Source organism: Rhodamnia argentea, chromosome 2, assembly GCF_020921035.1.
Source record: "Rhodamnia argentea isolate NSW1041297 chromosome 2, ASM2092103v1, whole genome shotgun sequence".
NCBI classification, from domain to species: Eukaryota; Viridiplantae; Streptophyta; class Magnoliopsida; order Myrtales; family Myrtaceae; genus Rhodamnia; species Rhodamnia argentea.
In genome coordinates, this window is record NC_063151.1 from 7,992,222 (window position 1) to 8,011,509 (window position 19,288).

The 19,288-nt window shown below is 42.8% G+C and overlaps 3 protein-coding genes and 1 non-coding gene across 4 annotated transcripts; 3 read left to right on the forward strand and 1 right to left on the reverse strand.

Annotated features, from left to right (window-relative positions):
• Positions 1-965: 965 nt before the first annotated feature.
• Positions 966-4,619, forward strand: LOC115738637. Its single transcript, XM_030671318.2, has 3 exons — positions 966-970; positions 2,698-2,972; positions 3,792-4,619. The coding sequence occupies exons 2-3, from the start codon at positions 2,730-2,732 to the stop codon at positions 4,311-4,313; spliced, it is 765 nt and encodes a 254-aa protein (XP_030527178.2). The 5' UTR covers positions 966-970; positions 2,698-2,729; the 3' UTR covers positions 4,314-4,619.
• A 1,024-nt stretch (positions 4,620-5,643) lies between these two features.
• LOC115738714 (putative Peroxidase 48) lies at positions 5,644-8,020 on the reverse strand. Its single transcript, XM_030671426.2, has 4 exons — positions 7,535-8,020; positions 7,254-7,451; positions 6,745-6,910; positions 5,644-6,639 (listed from the first exon to the last, which is right to left on the reverse strand). The coding sequence occupies exons 1-4, from the start codon at positions 7,874-7,876 to the stop codon at positions 6,146-6,148; spliced, it is 1,200 nt and encodes a 399-aa protein (XP_030527286.2). The 5' UTR covers positions 7,877-8,020; the 3' UTR covers positions 5,644-6,145.
• Positions 8,021-9,237: 1,217 nt separating this feature from the next.
• TRNAR-CCG lies at positions 9,238-9,310 on the forward strand. Its single transcript has one exon. It is a non-coding gene; the product is annotated as a tRNA-Arg (tRNA).
• A 1,022-nt stretch (positions 9,311-10,332) lies between these two features.
• On the forward strand, positions 10,333-18,794 carry LOC115738632. The gene is given in 11 exon segments (XM_048275407.1): positions 10,333-10,641; positions 11,413-12,678; positions 12,681-12,954; positions 12,997-14,223; positions 14,313-14,393; positions 15,339-15,491; positions 15,693-15,856; positions 16,107-16,254; positions 16,336-16,458; positions 17,304-17,391; positions 18,349-18,794. Coding segments are annotated over 10 exon segments (3,687 nt in total). The 5' UTR covers positions 10,333-10,641; positions 11,413-11,452; the 3' UTR covers positions 18,552-18,794.
• The last annotated feature ends 494 nt before the right edge of the window (positions 18,795-19,288 follow it).

The window sequence follows — 19,288 nt, forward strand, 5'->3', positions numbered from 1 at the left end:
AAAAAGCTTAGCACGTTTCTCATTCATTCATTAAATGCGCCTGCTTCGAGTTTAATTGAAATGAGGATTTGTCACCACTTCACCCCCCACCTAATCCATGTCATTCATTTTCGACCGCACAAAAAAAAAAAATAATAACAAAAAAATTCTAAGTCATTTATCATCCGATTATCTTATACATACATATGTGAAAAGAAATGCGTGTTACCATAAACACCGTAAATAAAAGTGATCGGAGATCGCTCAACCCAACCCAACCCAACATGAATCGAGTCCCATGTTTCAATTGTAAGGACGAATTGGAAAGTCATGAACGACAAATGATTCGTGCCCATTAGTTTACTGCGAGAAGTGAAAAGAGAAGAAGGAAAAAAGATTTGAAAACCAGAATGGAGTGAGGAGATGAAGATAAGGTAGGGAGAGAGAGAGAGAGGGGGTTTAATTTAAAGAGGCTAATAAATGACGGCAGTGAATAGAGATTATTAAAGAAGAGTCAAGGTGCCTAATTTGCACCGGGTCGTGTATGAATGAGCGAGCAGCTGGTAATACTTTTTATGAGTGGCCCATTTGTAGATTGACGCAGTGAAAACATTTAAAGCATAGGGTTTACCAAAATAGCTCTGGTCACTTCATCTTTTCCAAAACATTTATAGTAAACCTTGAACGAGCTAAATCCTACATCGCCATCCGTATTCAATTTCATGCAATCTCCTCCCTTAATGCAATGATATCGAGATCGAGAGAGAGAGAGAGAGAGTTGGTTAGAGAAAGAGACAAGTGAAGGAATTAATGGCGAGTAGGCGGTCCAAAGCATTAAAGGAGAGCATTAAAATTGCGTGGGGTGGATGATCCGGGTCTCGTTTTGGTTCGACCGGCAAGTTCCGTTCCCCGATAAACCTTTGTTGAAATCGATCCTCCTATCGACTCCCATTATGAAATAAATGAGAGCTTGAAATAGGCGAGTCGAGACGTCGAGCTCAAGAAGAAAAGGAGCTATGAAAAATTTACCCCCCGCTCTGCCCTTTTAAGATCTTCAAAATCACATTGTTGCCGGTCGATTCATGCCTAAATACGACGGTCTTTTACTAGTTCCCGACCATAGATAACATTAGAAGGAAAGAAAAAAAAAGCCCCCAAAAAAGTTACAAGCGACGTTTCCACTTGAAAATCGATCGAGGAGGAGAAGGAGAGAGTCGCCATTAAAAGCAGATAAAGAAGGTGGGTGGCCGTGGCTCGACGTGAAATCTCATTGAAGAGGCACCCCAGGTGCACTGGGCTTTCTTAATTTAAGGACCGTAATTAATGGCCAGGGTCTACTCCCTGGCGAAGGAGCTGCCCCCTTCTGTTCCAATTCGTTTCTATTCCTGGATTCACGAGAGCAATTTCCTTTAGATGAGAACGCCATATCTTTGCAGTTTTTAGGGTTTCGTCCACAGCTTATCGTGTTTTGTGTGGGGTTGGGGGGGGCTATGGCGATGGTGATGGGGACGTCGAGGATCAGAAGCAACACGTACATTAAGGGGCGGGGGAGTGCGTATGGTCCCCAATTTGGGTCCTTAATGGGATGTGAACGACGCGCGAGCGAGCTTGTTGAGCTTTGAATCAAATAAGGACGAAGGTGGCATTAAAAGAATGGGTGGGGAAGATAAGAGGGGGATGCGTCGGGCCAATTAATGCGCGGTGGAATTCTGCATGTCCATCCATCATCGTCATGGTCATGGCCACAATTTTTTATTTTTTTTTGGCTTCTCTTGCGTGTCAAACTTTGTTGTCTGTCCGTTGTTTGTTTTGCACGTCGACCCCACCTCGGGTTCGAGTTTTCAATGGTAAGCCCTCCCACTTTTTACCAAACCTCGCCTCTAAACTCAGACGTGACTTTTGCTAATTGGGGAATAATGAAGCTCCGCAGCAAACGTTTTCAAAAGCAAATTCAAATTTCGAGATCGAGTTGCAATTAACAGTAGTAATCTCCATTAATTGTCTCTGGAGTCGTGGGAGGACTCCATTAATGTCGAATTGGTGTGATTATGTTGAATCTTCCTTTCTGTCCAAATGAACGAATTCGGTGGCGTGGGCGTGGGGGTGGGGTGGGTGCGTACGTGGGACGGAGACTTAAGCGTTTTGCTAGTATGGACAGCATTAAATGCTGGCACATCATATTTACCGACACCTGCCCGGCCCGCTTCCCTTGAATTCCTCCTCCTCGTCCTCCTCTTCCCCGCGTATAAATGCGTCGACCATAAATGAAGCATTTAATAACCCCCTAATTGATTAAGTGGGCATTTAGAAAAAAACTAAACACTCCCCCCTCCCAAAAAAAAAAATTTATTATCTCTAATTACATCTATTTATTTATCATGGGTTTTTGTTAAATTTCGAAAATTTCCTCTTCTTTTTTTCCTGATCAACATGCCTTGGCTATTGACGAGCATTCGGTGAGGCTCTTGGGTCTCTCTCTCGACCGATACATGTGTACGTACTACGTACAACAGCACCTGGTATTTTAGTAAATGGTGCTGACAAGCTTTGACGCACCTCGTCTCTGTCTCTGTCTATCTCTCTTCGTCTCTCTCCCAAGCACCTCGTCCCAGTCCCAGTCCCAAGCCCATATAAAAGCGCGGAGGGTGTGAGAGAATCTGGCCATTTTCTTTGAAGTGGGGGGAACGACGAGAAGAGTAAGAAGAAGAGGAGGAGGAGGAGGAGGAGAGGAGAGCGACGGAGGGAGGAGGATGGCTGCGGACGTGAGCATGAGCAGAGTGGTGGAGTACTTGAAGAATACGAAGAAGAAGGACGACGATAAGCCGCAACCGGTGCCGGTGCTGATGCTCCACCACCACGATCACCCCAGCAAGGAATCCACGCCGCCTCCCATGACTCGAGACCTGCTTGGCCTTGAGTTCCAGTCGTCCCAAGAGCTGGTTGACCTCGACTCCCACGTCCCTTCTGGCTGGGAAAAGCGCCTCGACTTAAAGGTTCCTCCTTCACCAATTTCTCTATCGTCCTGATTCCTGTTCCATCCCCTCCCTTCCGTCTCATCGGCTTTCAGCTCAAGTTTGCATTTTTTTTTTTCGCTTTTTTCCCCTTTTCTTCATGTTTTTTCCGTGTTCGCCATGTCTTCTGGGCAATCAATTCTCGGGCTGTGTCTCGTGGCATCTTTTTCTTCTATTACTGGGAATTTCCTTAGATGGCCTCAGGAATATACACGAGAGAAGAGAGGCTGTGGAGGGTCGAAAGAAAAATCGTTTATATTTCGCAACTCATGTCATGTGATCCCCGAAAGAAAGAAAGAAGAAGAAGAAAAACCCCCGATCGCTCCTTAATTCACGGCTTGTTTCGTCGGTTGGGCTTGAATTTCTCCGCCCGTTTCTGCCACCGACCGGACCCCAAATTAATGAATCTTTGGACGCGTTTCATCAATGGATTTGAACAGTAGACCGAGTTGGCTTTCTTCTTATCTTCTGCAGGTGGGGTGGGGTGGGGTGGGGTGGGGTAGATTTGATTAACTCTGCAACTCTCCCATCTTTATGTGGAAAAACAGGAAAATTTTCTTAATGGGCGTCACTGTATGTGTAGGCCTTCACTAGTTAATTCTCAGTCTGCTGCTCCGTTGCCCCATTAAACCTGTTCATCCCCTGCACCCCCCATTTATGCAGAACTCGGTTGCAGTGCTGATTAAGGATTGAATGGAAATCGAACAAGGGCCGCCGTAGTTTTGTTTGTCATCAACCGTTTTAAGTGTTGTTAAATGTTGTTTATTGATTTCAAATTTTGGTTCTGCGTGACTTGTACAGTCAGGGAAAGTCTATATCCAACGTTGCAGCTCCCAAGCTCTGCCCGCCACATCGAGCCTCAAGCATCATCAACCCATCAATTCAGCGCCTCCTCACTTTCAGGACCTGAACTTCCCTCCTTCGCCCACCAAACTTGCTTTCAACGGTTCTGATGACGCGTTCTTGGACCTCAAGCTACTCACCTCTTCTTCGCCGTCTACGTCCTGCAATTACCAGAGCGTCTGCACTCTCGATAAAGTCAAATCCGCGCTCGAGAGAGCGGACAGAGAACCGTCCAAGAAGAGATCTCCGTTTTGGAAATCGCCGCCGTCGTCCCCTTTGTATTCGCTGGCTTCGTCTTCGATCAAGGAGACCCGAGAGGAGGACAGCAATCAAGAGATGTCGGCAATTGCTACCTGCTGCCCCAGCTGTCTACTTTACGTGTTGATCTCCAAGACAAATCCCAAGTGCCCCCGTTGCAATTATGTTGTTCCATTGCCGAGCTCGAAGAAGCCTCGAATAGATCTCAACATATCCATCTGAGAGATGAATGAGCAGTCGGTGCTAATGATCAGATTGTTCCCTTCCCGGACGACCCCACCAGGGCCACCACCCTCCTCTTCTTTTAATTTTGTAAATGAGATTTGAGAGTTTTTAAAAGATAAGATTTGTATCAAGTAAAGTGTAGGATGTACATACATTTTAAAGGGCGCTGACCTCCTTAGTGAAGTACAGCTGATAGCAGATCTTTTCTTCTTCAGCTTTTCTATATGAATGATAGGGTTTGTTGCATGAACAATATAATCTTGAAGACTTACTGATGGTAACAGAAATTAGTGATTACTGCCACTGATTCTTTTCTCTCTCTCTCTCTCTCTCTCTCTCTCTCTCTCTCGGGCATGCGTGCTTGAACGTGCGGGCACACGCATACACCAGCGAAATAGCCTGAATGTTGCGCCCTCCTCAATTTAGTTGAGGCCGGACCTTCAGGAGTGAATCCTGCTATTGTTCTTCTGGTATGGGATACAAGATCTGACTTTCTGCACAAGAGGGAGTTTACAACTTCTAGTAAAGAGATTCTTTGGCACCTTAGAATCGAACTGGGTGTTTGGGTGTGTGGCTCAGACTTAGATTCTAACTATAAAAGTGCCACCAACTATTTGATTGAATCTTCACATTGTGGTGCAAAATGCAACTCCAGTGCCGATGCTAACGAAGATGCTTGCCAAATGACTTGCTGTAGAACAGCAAGCAGATGAGAAGATGGAATGGCACCTCTAATTGGTTCCGATTATTGTCCATGCAGCACAAATAGGAATTTTTATGAACATATTGAGACAGACAAATTTGTTTCACGCTACTCTGTTTTTCAGCAGTTGCCGAGGACTTCAATCATGTTTGCTTCGCTCTACTTGGCATCATCAAGCCATGCTGCAGAAGCCTATTGTCAAACCCTTAAAAAATAGTTTTGCATGTTGACTCTGTCATTGCCATCGCATACATGTCTTGCTCGTAGGCACAGATAAACAAATGAGATGACCAAACATATCTCAAAGCTATTACAATTGTTCTCGATATTCACTCAAAATGCTGCATCAAGTTTCACAAGCTCCTTGGAAGATGTAGTCTATAGCTAACTCTTGATAGACTGTAATATCAAGATACTTTTAGAACTGTAAATCTGAAAGCACCCGATTCTCAAGCAAGTATTTGAGAAGTTTGGGCATACCCACTCACAAAATACATGTCCAGATAATAAGAATGCTAATATTTATATGTTTTTCACCTTAGTTGGAAGAGGTTCCAGTGAATTTTGCAAATTTTCCGGTCAATTTATTTCGATGTCCCTCGTTGGATGGCAAATTTTCAACTCCTCAGACTTTGACATTCCTCATCAAATAGAAGAGATGATAAGAAACGACTTGGCAAAATTATCGGTTTTGAAGTATCCATTAGCATTTCTATCTAATCAAAAGACACTCAAAGTGCACATGTGCAAAGCCAGAGAGGTGTCCTAGATTAAAAAGATGCTAAGCAGACAAAGGTCACTGTTTAACAAAATTGACTGGTTCTTTTCTGGCAGGATACATTTGTGATGCTGAGAAGAGAAAGTTTCACGGGTTAGAGATTGTTTACATTGCATAATAAGAGCACACAATGCTCTGAAGCATTATGACACAGTTTGTCACCGAAATGGCTGCGTATTGTTGCTGAAAACTTCGTTACCACCGCTTGATGCTTCAGCTTAATATTGGGATGGAGTTGAGGTTGTTTGTGTAAAACTTCTTGGTGTCATCAATCTCGGGACCTGAAGATGCCGAGATAACCACTGAGAAGATTAAAGAGAGCACAATCTGCCCAAGTAATATTTTCTCTCAATTGCCGTTGGCGATAAACGAGCAATTTTTTCGGATCTGACCATCTGATCCGGACAATATACCTAGACTTGACATTTTCATCATAGCACGAGCAAAGTCCAATCTGAAGGCTGATCCATCATCTGAGACATAAGCCCTTACAACACTTGCAGTTCTCTCATCAGCCATCAACTGCTGATCAGCATATAGAAGACCTCTCCCTCTAAGCAAGCTCTGGTAATAATGTGTGTCAAAGCTTGATCCGGATGATATTGAAGTCACTAACTGTGGGAAGTATGTCAAACCCAAACCAGACTTAGTGAGGCTCCTTGATTCCAGGAGCAGTGGAGAGCTGCTGGTGCTATTGCTGCTGGCCTGACTGTCTTCACAGTCGCGTCTCATCTCACTGAGAAAATCAGCAGATATGGTTGGGTCTGGCTGACCTGTCCCCAAGAAATTGTGCAAGCGTTCTAGGATGAACTCGCAACCAATCTTGCCAATATTGTGCCCTCCTTCATATTGAGATAATTTATCAATTCAGCGCCCGGTTATCCACTCACAGTTACAAATCAAGTTGATCATAAAGTAAGATAGAAGGATGGGCTTAGTTATAATACCTAAGAGACTGACTGTTTCTCTCTCGTCAAAACCTCTGAGACCGAATAGGTGGAGAGTCCGGAAAACATTATCGTCTGGGTTAGGAATTTCAGCCATTGCTTCAGCATAATAGGACTGAATACTGTCTCTCCTGCCAGTGAAAAGAGGATAGAATGGGCCACCAGCCTGTGGACTCGAACATCAGAAAAAGGGGTGAAAAGGATAAGGAGTTAAAAGGAAACGGAAACAAAGATTCTTAGGAAGCTTGAGCAAGCTAATCAAGTAGCTGTCCCAGCTGCAAGCCTGGAAACATAGAGGAAAGAAAGAAGTTCCTAGACATGGAATAGATTAAATCTTCTCAAATGCCAAGCTGACTTTCAGAATCGTTATCAAACTTTTCCACACAGAATGCCAATTCAACGCCAATAGGAGAATACTAAATTTCATCCAAATCCGCAGGAGCGAATGGCAATGACGGTGGATATGATAGTTTCTAGAAATTGGAGAGGGAAATGAGAGAAGAGTGTACCAGGACAATGCCCTCCCGGGTGGCGAGCACGAGAACATCAGCACAAGAAACAACCCCAGGGCAATGGTCTTCAAGCTCCTGCTTAATGGTATCGATCCGTTCGAAACCCTTAAGGGTCCGGTTGGGGATAGCCTGCCTTTCTATGGAATGGCTTCGGTTTCCACGGCTATCGTCCAGGAGAACTGAAGCATCGCAACCCTTTTTCAAGAAAATACACAGACCAAATCAGTCTCTAAACGAGGAATCCCCTAAACACAAAAAGAAGAAGAAGAAGGAGTAACCCTGATGAAGCAATCGTGGAAGAGGAGACGGAGGAACGCGGGGGCAACTTCGGGGTGTTGGGAGTAGATTCTGGCCATGGACGACCTCACGATCTCTTCAGCAGCGGGGCAGGTGTCGCGGTAGAAGTCGTACTGGAGGCCAAGCGCGGGGCCCTCCTCGTCGACCGCGCCATCGTCGCTCCTCTGGAGCAGGACGGGCGAGAGGGAATCCAGAGAAAAAGGAGGGTCCAAGGGCTGTTGCCCATGGTGGTCTGCACTCGAGGCCTTGCGATTCCTGAGCGAGACGAGGAAGGAGACGAAGAGGACGAAGATCACGATCCACCCGTTCAGGTACTTGGGCATGGCGTCGAACCTTCCGATCTGGCCCTTCCTTCTGCGACGTTCTGCAAATGGCGGGGGAGAGAGAGAGAGAAAGGGAGAGTTTTTGGAGGGAAAGTGGGGGGGAAAGAGAGGGAATCTTGATAACTGAATTCCACGGGCTTGCTTTGCAGAAGCCCCGCTGACCTTTTTTTCAATATCGTCGAATCGCTCCTTCGCCTTCCCAACCCAAATTTCCTCTTTCCATCTTTGGCTTTTTCATATTTGAATTCTTAAGAGTGCTTGCAAATTCAACATGAGGGCCCAATTTCCATTCTTAAGCAACCCGTGTCAATTCATTTCTAGACCGATATGAGTAACCTTGACTTAACATTGTGTCCGATATTGACTTGTTGAGTTAGAGTAATTTCTTTAATGCTGTATGATATTTGTAGTTCTTAATAGGCCTTTCATTCGATTGTCTTTCGGTATGGATATTGTTATTTCTAAACCTTTCGAGGATGGAAAAGGCCTTTAGGCATGAGCATCGGAAGCGTTGAGACATGTCCCGTTTCTTGATTTGAACATGCCCACTCTTGTCCGAACGGAATTGAACGGATAAACATGTAGAGGACCCAATCGTTGTGTTTGATTGGGACATTCGCGTAAAAACATCGCTTCCGTCTCCTTTCAGAGTAGTGTAATCATGCTGTGTTGACTAAAAAATTTTCCCCTAATTAAATCTAGTGTTATTATTTGCGCCCAACTCCATCGTCATGTATCCGAAGTTTAGAGGCAGGAATTGGTGAACTGTGATTGCGGGTGCTCGCGTAAGTTCTATGCTTTGAGTCAATTCGTGGACAGTCCTTACTTCATTTTCTACAATCAAGCTACAGCCTTTTGCGCTTTGTCCGTTATGGCTCATTGTTTAAGATAAGTAAAAACATTACGTCATACGAGTCATAATGGTATCGATGGAGAGAAATATGTTCGTATGCACGTGTGTGTTGTGTTGAGAAGTCTCACATCAAAAAATCGATGTGGTCTTGATCAATCAATGTATTTTAGTTGGCCCATAATTCATCTCGGACTAGCGATGCCCTCAGATGAAGGTATCGGTTTGGGATTATCATTAAAAATTGAAAGCTGATGGCTCCTATGTATGCATCATTGGGAGGGATAGCTTCGTGTCGTTTGCATTCAGTTATTCCGGATTCCAAGCAACCGCATATAACGATAGTGATCTTCTATTGATTCCAAAAGTGTAGTTAGGTTTCCTCTTAATTGTTAAGAAATGAACAAGTAAACAAGGAGAAGAATAGCGGGGGCGGTTGCTTGGTCAAGGGTGATTTAGCTTTAATGTTACATTAACTAATTTAATTTAAACTAGAGAACCAGACGTGTGTGATCGCGTGGCCTAATGGATAAGGCGCTCGCCTCCGGAGCGGGAGATTGTGGGTTCGAGTCCCATCGCGATCGCTTTTCCTCTCTCTTTTCCCTCTTTTGCTCTATTTCTTTTTTATTTTTGCAGGTACGCCATTGATTACATATATGTATCAAAATTAATGTGGAACGTAGAGGAAAAAAGGGTCAACTTGGAAAGCGACCCTGAATTCTTCAACTACAAAACGGACCGACCATCGCAAAGCAAAGTAAGTTTTGTTGGTCCAAGTAAACCCCATGATTAATTTTTGCGAGGAAATCGACTTACCGGTCAAACTCTAATATTAATTATCTCCTTACTTTCCTTGAAAAATTGAGGTGCTCCTCTCATTAAATGAAGCTCGCTATTTTAATTGGTCAAACTTTAATATTAATTATCTCTTTACTTTTTTTTTGATGGATTGACGTGCTCCTCTCATTAAATAAAGCTCTTGGATGGATACTTGCTTACATACATTAGATAACAACCCCATAGAAAATTGAAGACTTGATTTAAACTCTCCATTAACTTCATGTCACATTTGGTTTATTAGCCTATTCGAAACTTAGAAAAGACCTTATACATTAATTATTCTTTTGCTTTGCTCCTCTCATTAAATAAAGCTCTTGGATGGGTAAGCCCTTTGCTTTCCTTAGAAGGTTGACGCGCTCCTCTCATCAAATACGGGAGTTGATTTGGTGTCCAATCACCTTCACCTCATTTAAACTCATCGGGCTTTGACCTTGAGTTAAACTCATCAAGGCCTGGGCTCTGGGTCGGAGATGTCCATGTGATTAGAGTGGTTTGGGGCTTTTCTTATATTAAAAGTTAGTTCAAAGTATGAGACTTTTTCTCACACTTATAAATCGATCATTAGTCCGTTTCGTAATCTACGTGGGATAAGCTCAACAACAATTGCTCAACTACTCCATTCAATACAAGAGATGAAAATTACGAGGACGTACAAATATGGAAGTCCGGTAATGTTTAAAATGGACCTTTTAAGTAGCCTTGGTAATGCTCAGTATATGCTGAAGCGAAAATCCTTCGGATCAAAAAATTGGGGAATTCTACTTCCAATTACAACACGGTGCATTTGGGGGTTGGGGTTTTCGCGAACTAACGTTGGGCGGAGATAGCTGGAGAACCAGGTGGGACGTTTAAGTCTAATCTGTCCGACGAAATTTGAAGTTCAATCCGCAGCGGAAAGATGGAGATGGAGATGACGTAACTGCAGCAGGCGACGCCATCTTCGCTACTGATCAGCCGCGAGTTAAGTGAAAAGGTGGAGTCTTTGAGCTTTCGCACGCTTCCCTCCTTTGCAGTTACAGAAGTGTCCGGCTGACTCAGAGGCCCTCCTCAGCCTGGATCGGCGCTCGCTCCCCAGGTAAGAAGACTTGTAATCTATGCATTTCGCCTCTGCATTCTGAATCGCTGTTGATGTGGGTCCTGCGCTTGTCTCGAAATCGAAGCGGCTCCTCCTCTCTTCGGGCGGTTGCCTGAAGATACGAGATTAACCTTTCCAAGCTGTCGTGCGATGAAGTTGTTGTGGATTTTAACTATTGCTGGGTGCGTAGTTGTCCTCGTGAGCTGAGTGGACTTACTACCCTTTGCTCAGTTCTCGTCGTTCCTCTTCCGTCTCTCGTGTTTCAGAAAGTTTTTGTCTTTTCCCCACCCACCATAGCGGTAGCCCGGGAGAAGAAGAAAGAGGAATATCAAAATTCATTTCCATCGAGGTCGAACATAGAGATGCATTAACAGGCCGATGAATTTGAGTTCAACACCCGTTTCAGACTAGTATGGCTGCCCGAGTTCAGCCTCAGCTAACTCAAACTTTTGTCATGCCATGAATTTTCTTCAATACACTGCGAACTGTTAAGGTGATTACGCTTTAGCTTCACCCTATCCCGTCCACTTCATATCTTGGATCTTTCTATGCTCAACATGAAGTGCATCGAAAGGTCTTGGTCAGTTACACAGTAAGTTGCTGTCTGAAAAATGAGTGAAGCTTTTGGATCTCTCCAAGTCCAACCATCTCTCGGCATGCCTCCTTAATCAATCTAATAATTCTCTTTAAAAATACTACGCAACTGTGGGTATGATTGGATTTTGATGCATTGCATTGTCTAATTTGAATGTTTTCTGTGCTATTGTCCAGGTTGTTTTGGCTGGATTTGGATTGTGCTCTTTAGGATACGATGGATAAAGCGGTGAATGACGGTCTCATGGACAAACCAACAACATATGGGCAGTTCTATCACGACACAGGGCAGCCTGGCCAGGAAAACATTCATCCTGTATCTCAATCATTTCCTCTGGGAGTTGCAAGCACTCATGTAGAACATCTTGAGATAAGTACTTCCGTAGCTAAACCTGTTCTCAATTATTCCATACAGACGGGTGAGGAGTTTGCGCTTGAATTTATGCGTGATCGAGTAAATACCCGGAAACCTTTTGTTGAAAATGCAGTAGGTGATTCCAATTCAACGTGTTACCTGGAACTAAAGGGCATTTTAGGCATCAGCCACACAGGTTCAGAAAGTGGATCCGACATTTCAAAGACTAACATCACCGCGAAAGGTCCTAGAGAGCTCGAGAGGAACTCCTATCTTCATGAGGGTTCAAGTACTCATCCCTCAATTACATCAGTTCCTCGAATATCAAGCTGTGCAAGTGCACAGCAGTTCATCCCAAGGAGCACCTCTTCAGGTGCCTCTGATAGCTCATCGATGAGTATGAAGGTCCTATGCAGCTTCGGCGGTAAAATTCTGCCTCGTCCAAGTGATGGAAAGCTCAGGTATGTTGGGGGGGATACACGAATCGTACGCATAGGGAAGGACATTTCGTGGCAGGAGCTTGTGGAAAAAATGCTGACAATTTATGGCCAAGCTCATGTTATAAAGTATCAGCTCCCTGGAGAAGACCTGGATGCCTTGGTCTCTGTATCTTCTGATGAAGATCTGCTGAACATGATGGAGGAGTGTAAGGAGCTAGATTTTAGAGATGGCTCAGATAAGCTTAGGATTTTCCTTTTCTCCATGAGTGATTTGGAAGATGTTGACTTGGGTCTCGGGAGTACAAATGGTGATTCTGAGATGCAGTATGTAGTTGCTGTGAATGGAATGGATATTGGTTTGAGAAAAAGCTCAATGCTTCATGGTTTTGCTAGCTCTTCAACGAATAATTTAGATGATTTGGATGAACAGAATATCGAAGCAGAGGTTAATGCAACTGGAGTCAGTGTTTCTCCTTTGGCTGGAATCATTGTTTCACCATCACAAATTCTGTCTTCAGCGGTTCTAAGTGAGTCCTCCTATGCCGGTCAAAATGTTTCCCAGTTCTACAATGGCCAGATTTTGCAAAATGGAGATACAAAGCAGTACTACTTGCCCTATGGGCATGACCAGTCAACTTGCTCTTTTTAGGAGAAACTTTCACTACAGTGCCGTTTCATGTTCTTATGAATCAGCAGGGAGGTTTGATGGAAATGCATCAGCAGGATAGCTTGCGTAAGGTGAACTCCGAGTTATCATTAAGGGAGGAGAAACCAAAAAATGAAAACTTTGTCCAGCAAGAGGGTGACCCTAACGAAACATCTACCTTGAAGAAAGATCATTCTGTTGTTTCACAGTCATTCGAGATTGATGAGACGGGATACTTGCGGATTAACAAATTATCGGCAGCAATAGGTGCAACTGAGCAGGACACGCCCTATTTTCCTTCAAAAATTGTGGGGAAAAATAAGGATCCTGAAGAGGTTTCCATGTCTGTTGATGCTGTTCTAACTTCAAGGCAGGTTCCCAATATCAGTAACTATGACAACTGTTCCACAGCAAGTACTGTTATTGCTCCAGATGAAGGTAACTCTCTATCCATTCCGAATGGTTTGGGAAATGTTGAGACGACTGTTCTTCCTCCGAGGGTTTATTGCTCTGAGAGGATTCCTCGTGAACAAGCAGAGTTACTTAGTCGGTTTTCTAAGTCAGATGAATCACTTGGTTCTCAGTTTATGGTATCTCATTTGCGTTTGAACCTTGCACAGCCTGGTCCAAGTGCAGAAGTCAATGGCAATTTGCAGAGAAAACAAATGCCTTCCGATGTTGAAATAGAACAGTCCATTTCCAGTGAAAATCCTCCATGTCCAGAACCTCAGACAATTACTGATGGACTTGCACAACTTGAGCCGTATAGAGAATTTGCAAATGGTATAGCTCAAATAACTTCAAGAGCCACAGACTATGGGCTGGACAGTGAACTTAGGTTGCCAGAGGCATCCTTTGGTGATGATAAAGGCGTTACAAAAGAGACTACCACTCTCAACATTAATCACGCAAAGAATGCTCATTTAGATGATCACAAGCAATTCCCAGTTGTTGAGACTGTCGAAGCTGGATCTGAAGTAATTTACACTAGTTATAATGACGATGGCATATCTGTTCTTCCCGAGCATAAGTTGAAACCAAAGGAAGGAGACATTCTCATTGACATTGATGAGCGGTTTCCTCGTGATGTCCTTTCCGACATTTTTGCCCAAGCGATATTTTCTGAAGATTCATTTGACTACACTCAGCTGCATAAAGATGGGGCTGGTGTGAGCTTGAACATGGAAAATCATGAACCTAAGCGTTGGTCATACTTCCAGAAGTTGGCCCATGTTGAATGTAGGAGAAATGATATTTCTCTTATAGACCAGGATCATCCTGTTTTCCCTTATGATGTTGGAAAGGCTCGACAGGGTGATGATAGATCTCATCACTTGACACAGATAAGACCAGATGAAGATCCCATGGCCAAAGTTAATTCCCCCGTCATTTGTGCTCAGAATGGCCCTGAAGAATCACCCGAAGTTTCTGGTACCGACACATCTGCTTTGCACATGGAATTTGGTCATTCCCAACTCAAGAATTGTGAAGGGTTGCAATTTGATTCCGTTGCTGAGAATTTGAAGATACCTGAATCAGAATATGAGGTATTCTTCAGAGGACGCCTTCTTGTGATCAATCTTTCAAATAAATTTTTATTGTTATGAGCTTTCTGATTTTCTTTTAATTTATTCAGGGTCAAATAGAGTTAAGAAGTACGGGTCTGCCGCCTCTAGATCCTTCTTCTTTGGGAGGTGTTGATATCAGCACTTTGCAGGTATGATGCTTGAATAAGTGGTACCACCGTCGAACATTTTTGTTCTCCCGACCAAAATCCTCTGTGCTTGTCCATGATGTTAGAGCTACGTCTGTGGGGTAGATAACATTCGACCTGGAGCTGGTTTGCCCACCCTGATGAATAGATAGGGTTTCTGAGATATCAGCTCCAATCTGAACCTTTTCCTTTGCTTGGCAATTATGAACACTGGGTAGGTGGGATGGAAGCCCAAGACTTATTGGTCTTAATACGAGCGGCTGTCTCTCCAAGACTCTTGTTCCCCATTCAAATCAGATTCTTGTTTCCAAGCTCATATTCCCTGTAAAATTTTTAGTGACGTGAAGCTAAAAAGTCTGGTTGCCTTCTGAATTCCTGCTAACTCATGTGGCTCTAAAGATGAATCAGGTTGCCCCTTTCATTGGGGAAAGGGTGTATTGGTTATGGTGGAAGTTATATTAAGTGTGTATCTGTCTTTAGAATCTTCTCGGGTAGGCTTTTGACATTAGCTCTAAGTATTCAAAGAGTAGGTAAGCCCGAATTCCCAATGGCATAGTTGATGTGGTGGATCCCTTTTGTTGTACCGCAGTGCAAGAGTGAAAATTATGACGCTTTGTTGATAAGACAATGCTGTACGACCAGTACTGACATCCGTAGCATCTGGGACTATTTGCAATAATAGTTCCTATAGATATGACATGCATTGATCTGTACATGCTTCATCTTTTCAAAAGTATTAAACAAAGTGTCTCATATACTTCAGATCTATCATTTTACTTTGGACGCCGCCACTGGGCTTGTGTTAATTGTCACCATTTCACACGTTTATCGTTTCTTTGCTGGGTGTTCTTCTATAAAACTTTTATTTTTGGACTTCCTTTCACCTGATTTGGTTTGCCAGCTTTTGTTTTTGTCCTTTTGGGTGACCCCTCCAAATGCTTGTTGTAGGTAATAAGGAATGAAGATCTTGAAGAGCTCAGAGAACTGGGTTCTGGTACATTTGGAACTGTTTATCATGGGAAATGGAGAGGGACAGATGTTGCTATCAAACGGATAAAGAAAATTTGCTTCACAGGTCGATCATCGGAGCAGGAAAGATTAGTGAGTCCCCTTATTCAAATGATAGATTGACTCAATTGTGGTCTTAATATGGTACTGTACACGTGCTTCCAGAATGTCGCTCTGTACTTTTAAGATTACTGCTGATAGCATTCTTCTTTTCTTGTCATTTTTTCCATCTTTCTCTGGATGCATCTCTCATGCTCTATCCGTTTACTAACTAAGCCAGTTCTTCCTTTTTAGACAACTGAGTTTTGGCGGGAAGCTGACATTCTATCAAAGCTTCACCATCCAAATGTTGTGGCATTTTATGGTGTTGTGCAAGATGGACCTGGAGGAACCTTAGCCACTGTGGCAGAATTTATGGTTGATGGCTCACTAAGGCATGTTTTGCTCCGCAAGGATAAGTAAGATTTCCAGCCTCATGCTTTTCAAATATGCTGATGCATTGAATCAATAATTTTTTTTATGGTTGGTACCATCGGCATGATTAAATATGAGACCTCAGAAGGATAGAAAATGTCATTGCACAAACAGATAAGTAATTTAAATGTGTTGGCAACAATAAGCATGCCATCTTGCTAGTTCACTTCATTCCTTCATTCAATGGTCATTCCGTTCTGCTTCTCTCCAGCCTCTAACCAGCATGCTACGTAGGCATCTTGACCGTCGAAAGCGCCTCATAATTGCAATGGATGCTGCATTTGGGATGGAATACTTGCACTCAAAGAATATTGTGCATTTTGATCTGAAATGTGACAATTTGCTGGTGAATTTGAAAGATCCTTCACGGCCCATTTGCAAGGTAAGATTGCAGTTTGAATGTTGCAGCAGCAGCGAACTGTTTACTTACTATTTTTGCATAATAAGCAATGTCCTTTTTCAGGTTGGTGATTTTGGCCTGTCAAAAATCAAGCGAAATACCTTGGTTTCTGGTGGAGTAAGGGGAACTTTACCGTGGATGGCTCCCGAGTTGCTAAATGGCAGCAGCAATAAAGTCTCTGAAAAGGTATGATGTTGTCATCAGCATCTTCTCTAAATGATGACATGGGTAGATTATTGAGGGTTATCTGTTCTAAATTAACTTGATGGGATCGTGATCAGAGTTGCACAACCACTCTATTCTCTCATGATCTGTGTACATCTACCTTATTCTGGGTACGCTTGTATCCCGGATTGTGAAGTTTGGGAAACCAATTGATCCCACCATACACTCGCACAATCAAGAGATATGGTGGCACAGATTTAATAGTACAACCTCATTTTACAAGAAATATTTATCTCGAATTCTACTTTGGTTGAGCTATGCTAGCACGTCATTTTGACATTCTGGTTGATGTTGCAACTTCCCTGTAATTGTGGAAGAAATACCACCCATAAGTAATGGTGGAAGATGTACTACTAAAACGCTATGTTATTCTCATAAGTTGCAGTGAACAACCATGAATGAGAATGCTCACTAGTTTACAATGACCCAAATTAGCAGATAGCTACTCTCATCTTTATTGGCAAGTTGTGCACCCTCTTCCTATTTCTGTCTTATGTCCATAGCTTTGATGATGTGGGTATTTGTGATTTTCTTAGTTGGACATTCTGAGAATGTGTTAATTACAGTTTAAACTTTCATTGATTGACCTTTTTGAAGTGTCATTGCTGTTTATTGTTTGACTTATACAATTTTTATGATATATATTTTTTTTCTTTCTGGCTCATTTTGATAGTAAATTGGAAAGGCTACACCTAAAAGTTAAGAAGCTATGAGCATCACCTAGTGACAATTTCCTTCGATGTGTACCGTAAAATTTGTGTCCTTGCCAGTGGCTTTTTTCATCGTTGTGGATTTTTAATTTACAGGTGGATGTGTTCTCCTTCGGTATTGTATTGTGGGAGATTCTCACTGGGGAGGAACCATATGCAAATATGCATTATGGTGCAATTATAGGTGTGTCTCAGTACTCTTCTCATGACTTCTTGTTCTTTCTGTTCATTTGAGGGAGCTTTGATGGAATGTGAATGGGGTAGTGTTGCTTCTGTTCTCTGTGTTTCATGATGATCTCACTGATCAGTAAATGAAACTGATTTTCCGGCGTTGAATGGACCCAACAATTAGATGATGACAAAATTATCAAAGATGGGCATTCCTTATTTTTATTTAATAACGTGCGAATTGAATTTGGTAATGAATTTGATTCAAATTCATTGGAATGCCTTTCGGTTAAATCTTTATTTTGCACTATATGTCTAGCTAAAGCTAATTTTCTATATTAAGGAAGTGAACATGTCAATTTGGTACAAATACCGTGATTTATTGGCAAAGATGGATAGAAGCAGAAATATAGCTCTAAGAACTGATTGCCAAAGAAGTTCATGTTGTCAGGATGAATTAATCAGTCAGAAATAGATGGATAATAAGACCACTATAGTTTCTTTCATTCTGTTGAAAGTTGGCTGTCTAAGTGACTATGGTTGAGAACTTGGATTTGCTAGAAATATGGATGTCAGTGAAAGTGTAGAAGACATTTTATCAGTATTTAACGAGCTCAAATCGTTGTTGATAGGGTTATTGGCCAAGCTAAGTTATGAGACCTTCCTGTAGCCTTCATTGCATTAATTTAAGGATTACTGATGTCATTTGTAGAAACTCTTGTTGGTTATGATATGATATTGTCATGCATTGTCATCGACCTCAAGATTTTTGTGCTGTGTTTGGTTGAAGCATCTTTTTCAACATGGCCTGATGGTTTTAGTTTCTGAGAAATTTCGTTGCTATAGAGAGATAGTTGTATTTATATGTGAACGTCGGCTATTTCCACTGGGTTCTCTTTATCAGCTCAAATGTTAGATTGTATCCTATATGTAATACATGGTTGTGTCCTCATGATTTTATATTGCGAAGCAGGAGGCATAGTAAGTAACACATTGAGGCCGCCCATACCAAGCTTCTGTGATCAGGAATGGCAGAGGCTAATGGAACAGTGTTGGGCACCCAATCCGACTGCTAGGCCATCCTTCACAGAAATTGCTGCCCGTTTACGAGTCATGTCTGCAGCGGCAGCAGCAGCAAGCCACGGGAAAGCCCATGGTCCTAAAGTATCCAAATGATGCCAATCGTTGATGGCGGAACAGTATTTTTTTGCGCTCATCTGTTCTTGCCTCTATCCGTCGAAACAGAAAATTCATTTATTCAAACTCAATTGCATGGTCTTTGGAGAAAGATAGCTTGTATAATGGAGAATTTGCTGCTCCATATGTTTGGAGTTGGCAAGGACCTTGTTGAAACTGTCAAGACAGATCTACATTGACCTTATGTACATCATGGGTGAACAATCAATGGTTCTTCCATGGCATATGCTTGCTTTTGTGAATTTCTGTCTCTGAAATATGCACGCCGATTCATAGGTCGCGGTGTTATCTTCTCGTGGCATTGCTTTTCAGATGCTGATTGGGTTTCCCAACTTTTTATTTGCTTTGGTTGGGTATTCCTATCATGAGATTCAGTCACAGTGGCGACAGACAAATGAGGGACGAGTCAAAAGTGATCAAGTCGGGTGATTGATGGAATTTCATTGCTCATACGGAGCACTTGGTGGCGATCAAAACCTGTGCGGCAGTTCTGTAAGGCTGGTCATCGGTTTTCAAGGAATGAAGATGTTTTGTGGTACACTGTTTTGACAACTTCCTTATCGAGTTCGAAACGCGTTCGTTGTCCATGTCCAATCCAAACGGTGGAAGTAGAAGTGAAACAGTTTGGAAGTTGAACGAACGCCTGAGCTAATAATTTACGCCATTTTAACCCACACACAGCCTTTACTTCACCTGTCCCCTCCACTCACCTACAT

Excerpts from the sequence above, each read along its gene's own strand:
- LOC115738714 (XM_030671426.2), bottom strand. The coding sequence starts at position 7,876 with ATGCCCAAGTACCTGAACGGGTGGATCGTGATCTTCGTCCTCTTCGTC. Across the intron at positions 7,452-7,534 it reads TCCACGATTGCTTCATCAGG|GGTTGCGATGCTTCAGTTCT; the intron begins GTTACTCCTTCT and ends TTCTTGAAAAAG. Across the intron at positions 6,911-7,253 it reads CCCGGGAGGGCATTGTCCTG|GCTGGTGGCCCATTCTATCC; the intron begins GTACACTCTTCT and ends TCGAGTCCACAG.
- LOC115738637 (XM_030671318.2), top strand. The coding sequence starts at position 2,730 with ATGGCTGCGGACGTGAGCATGAGCAGAGTGGTGGAGTACTTGAAGAAT. Across the intron at positions 2,973-3,791 it reads AAAAGCGCCTCGACTTAAAG|TCAGGGAAAGTCTATATCCA; the intron begins GTTCCTCCTTCA and ends TGACTTGTACAG.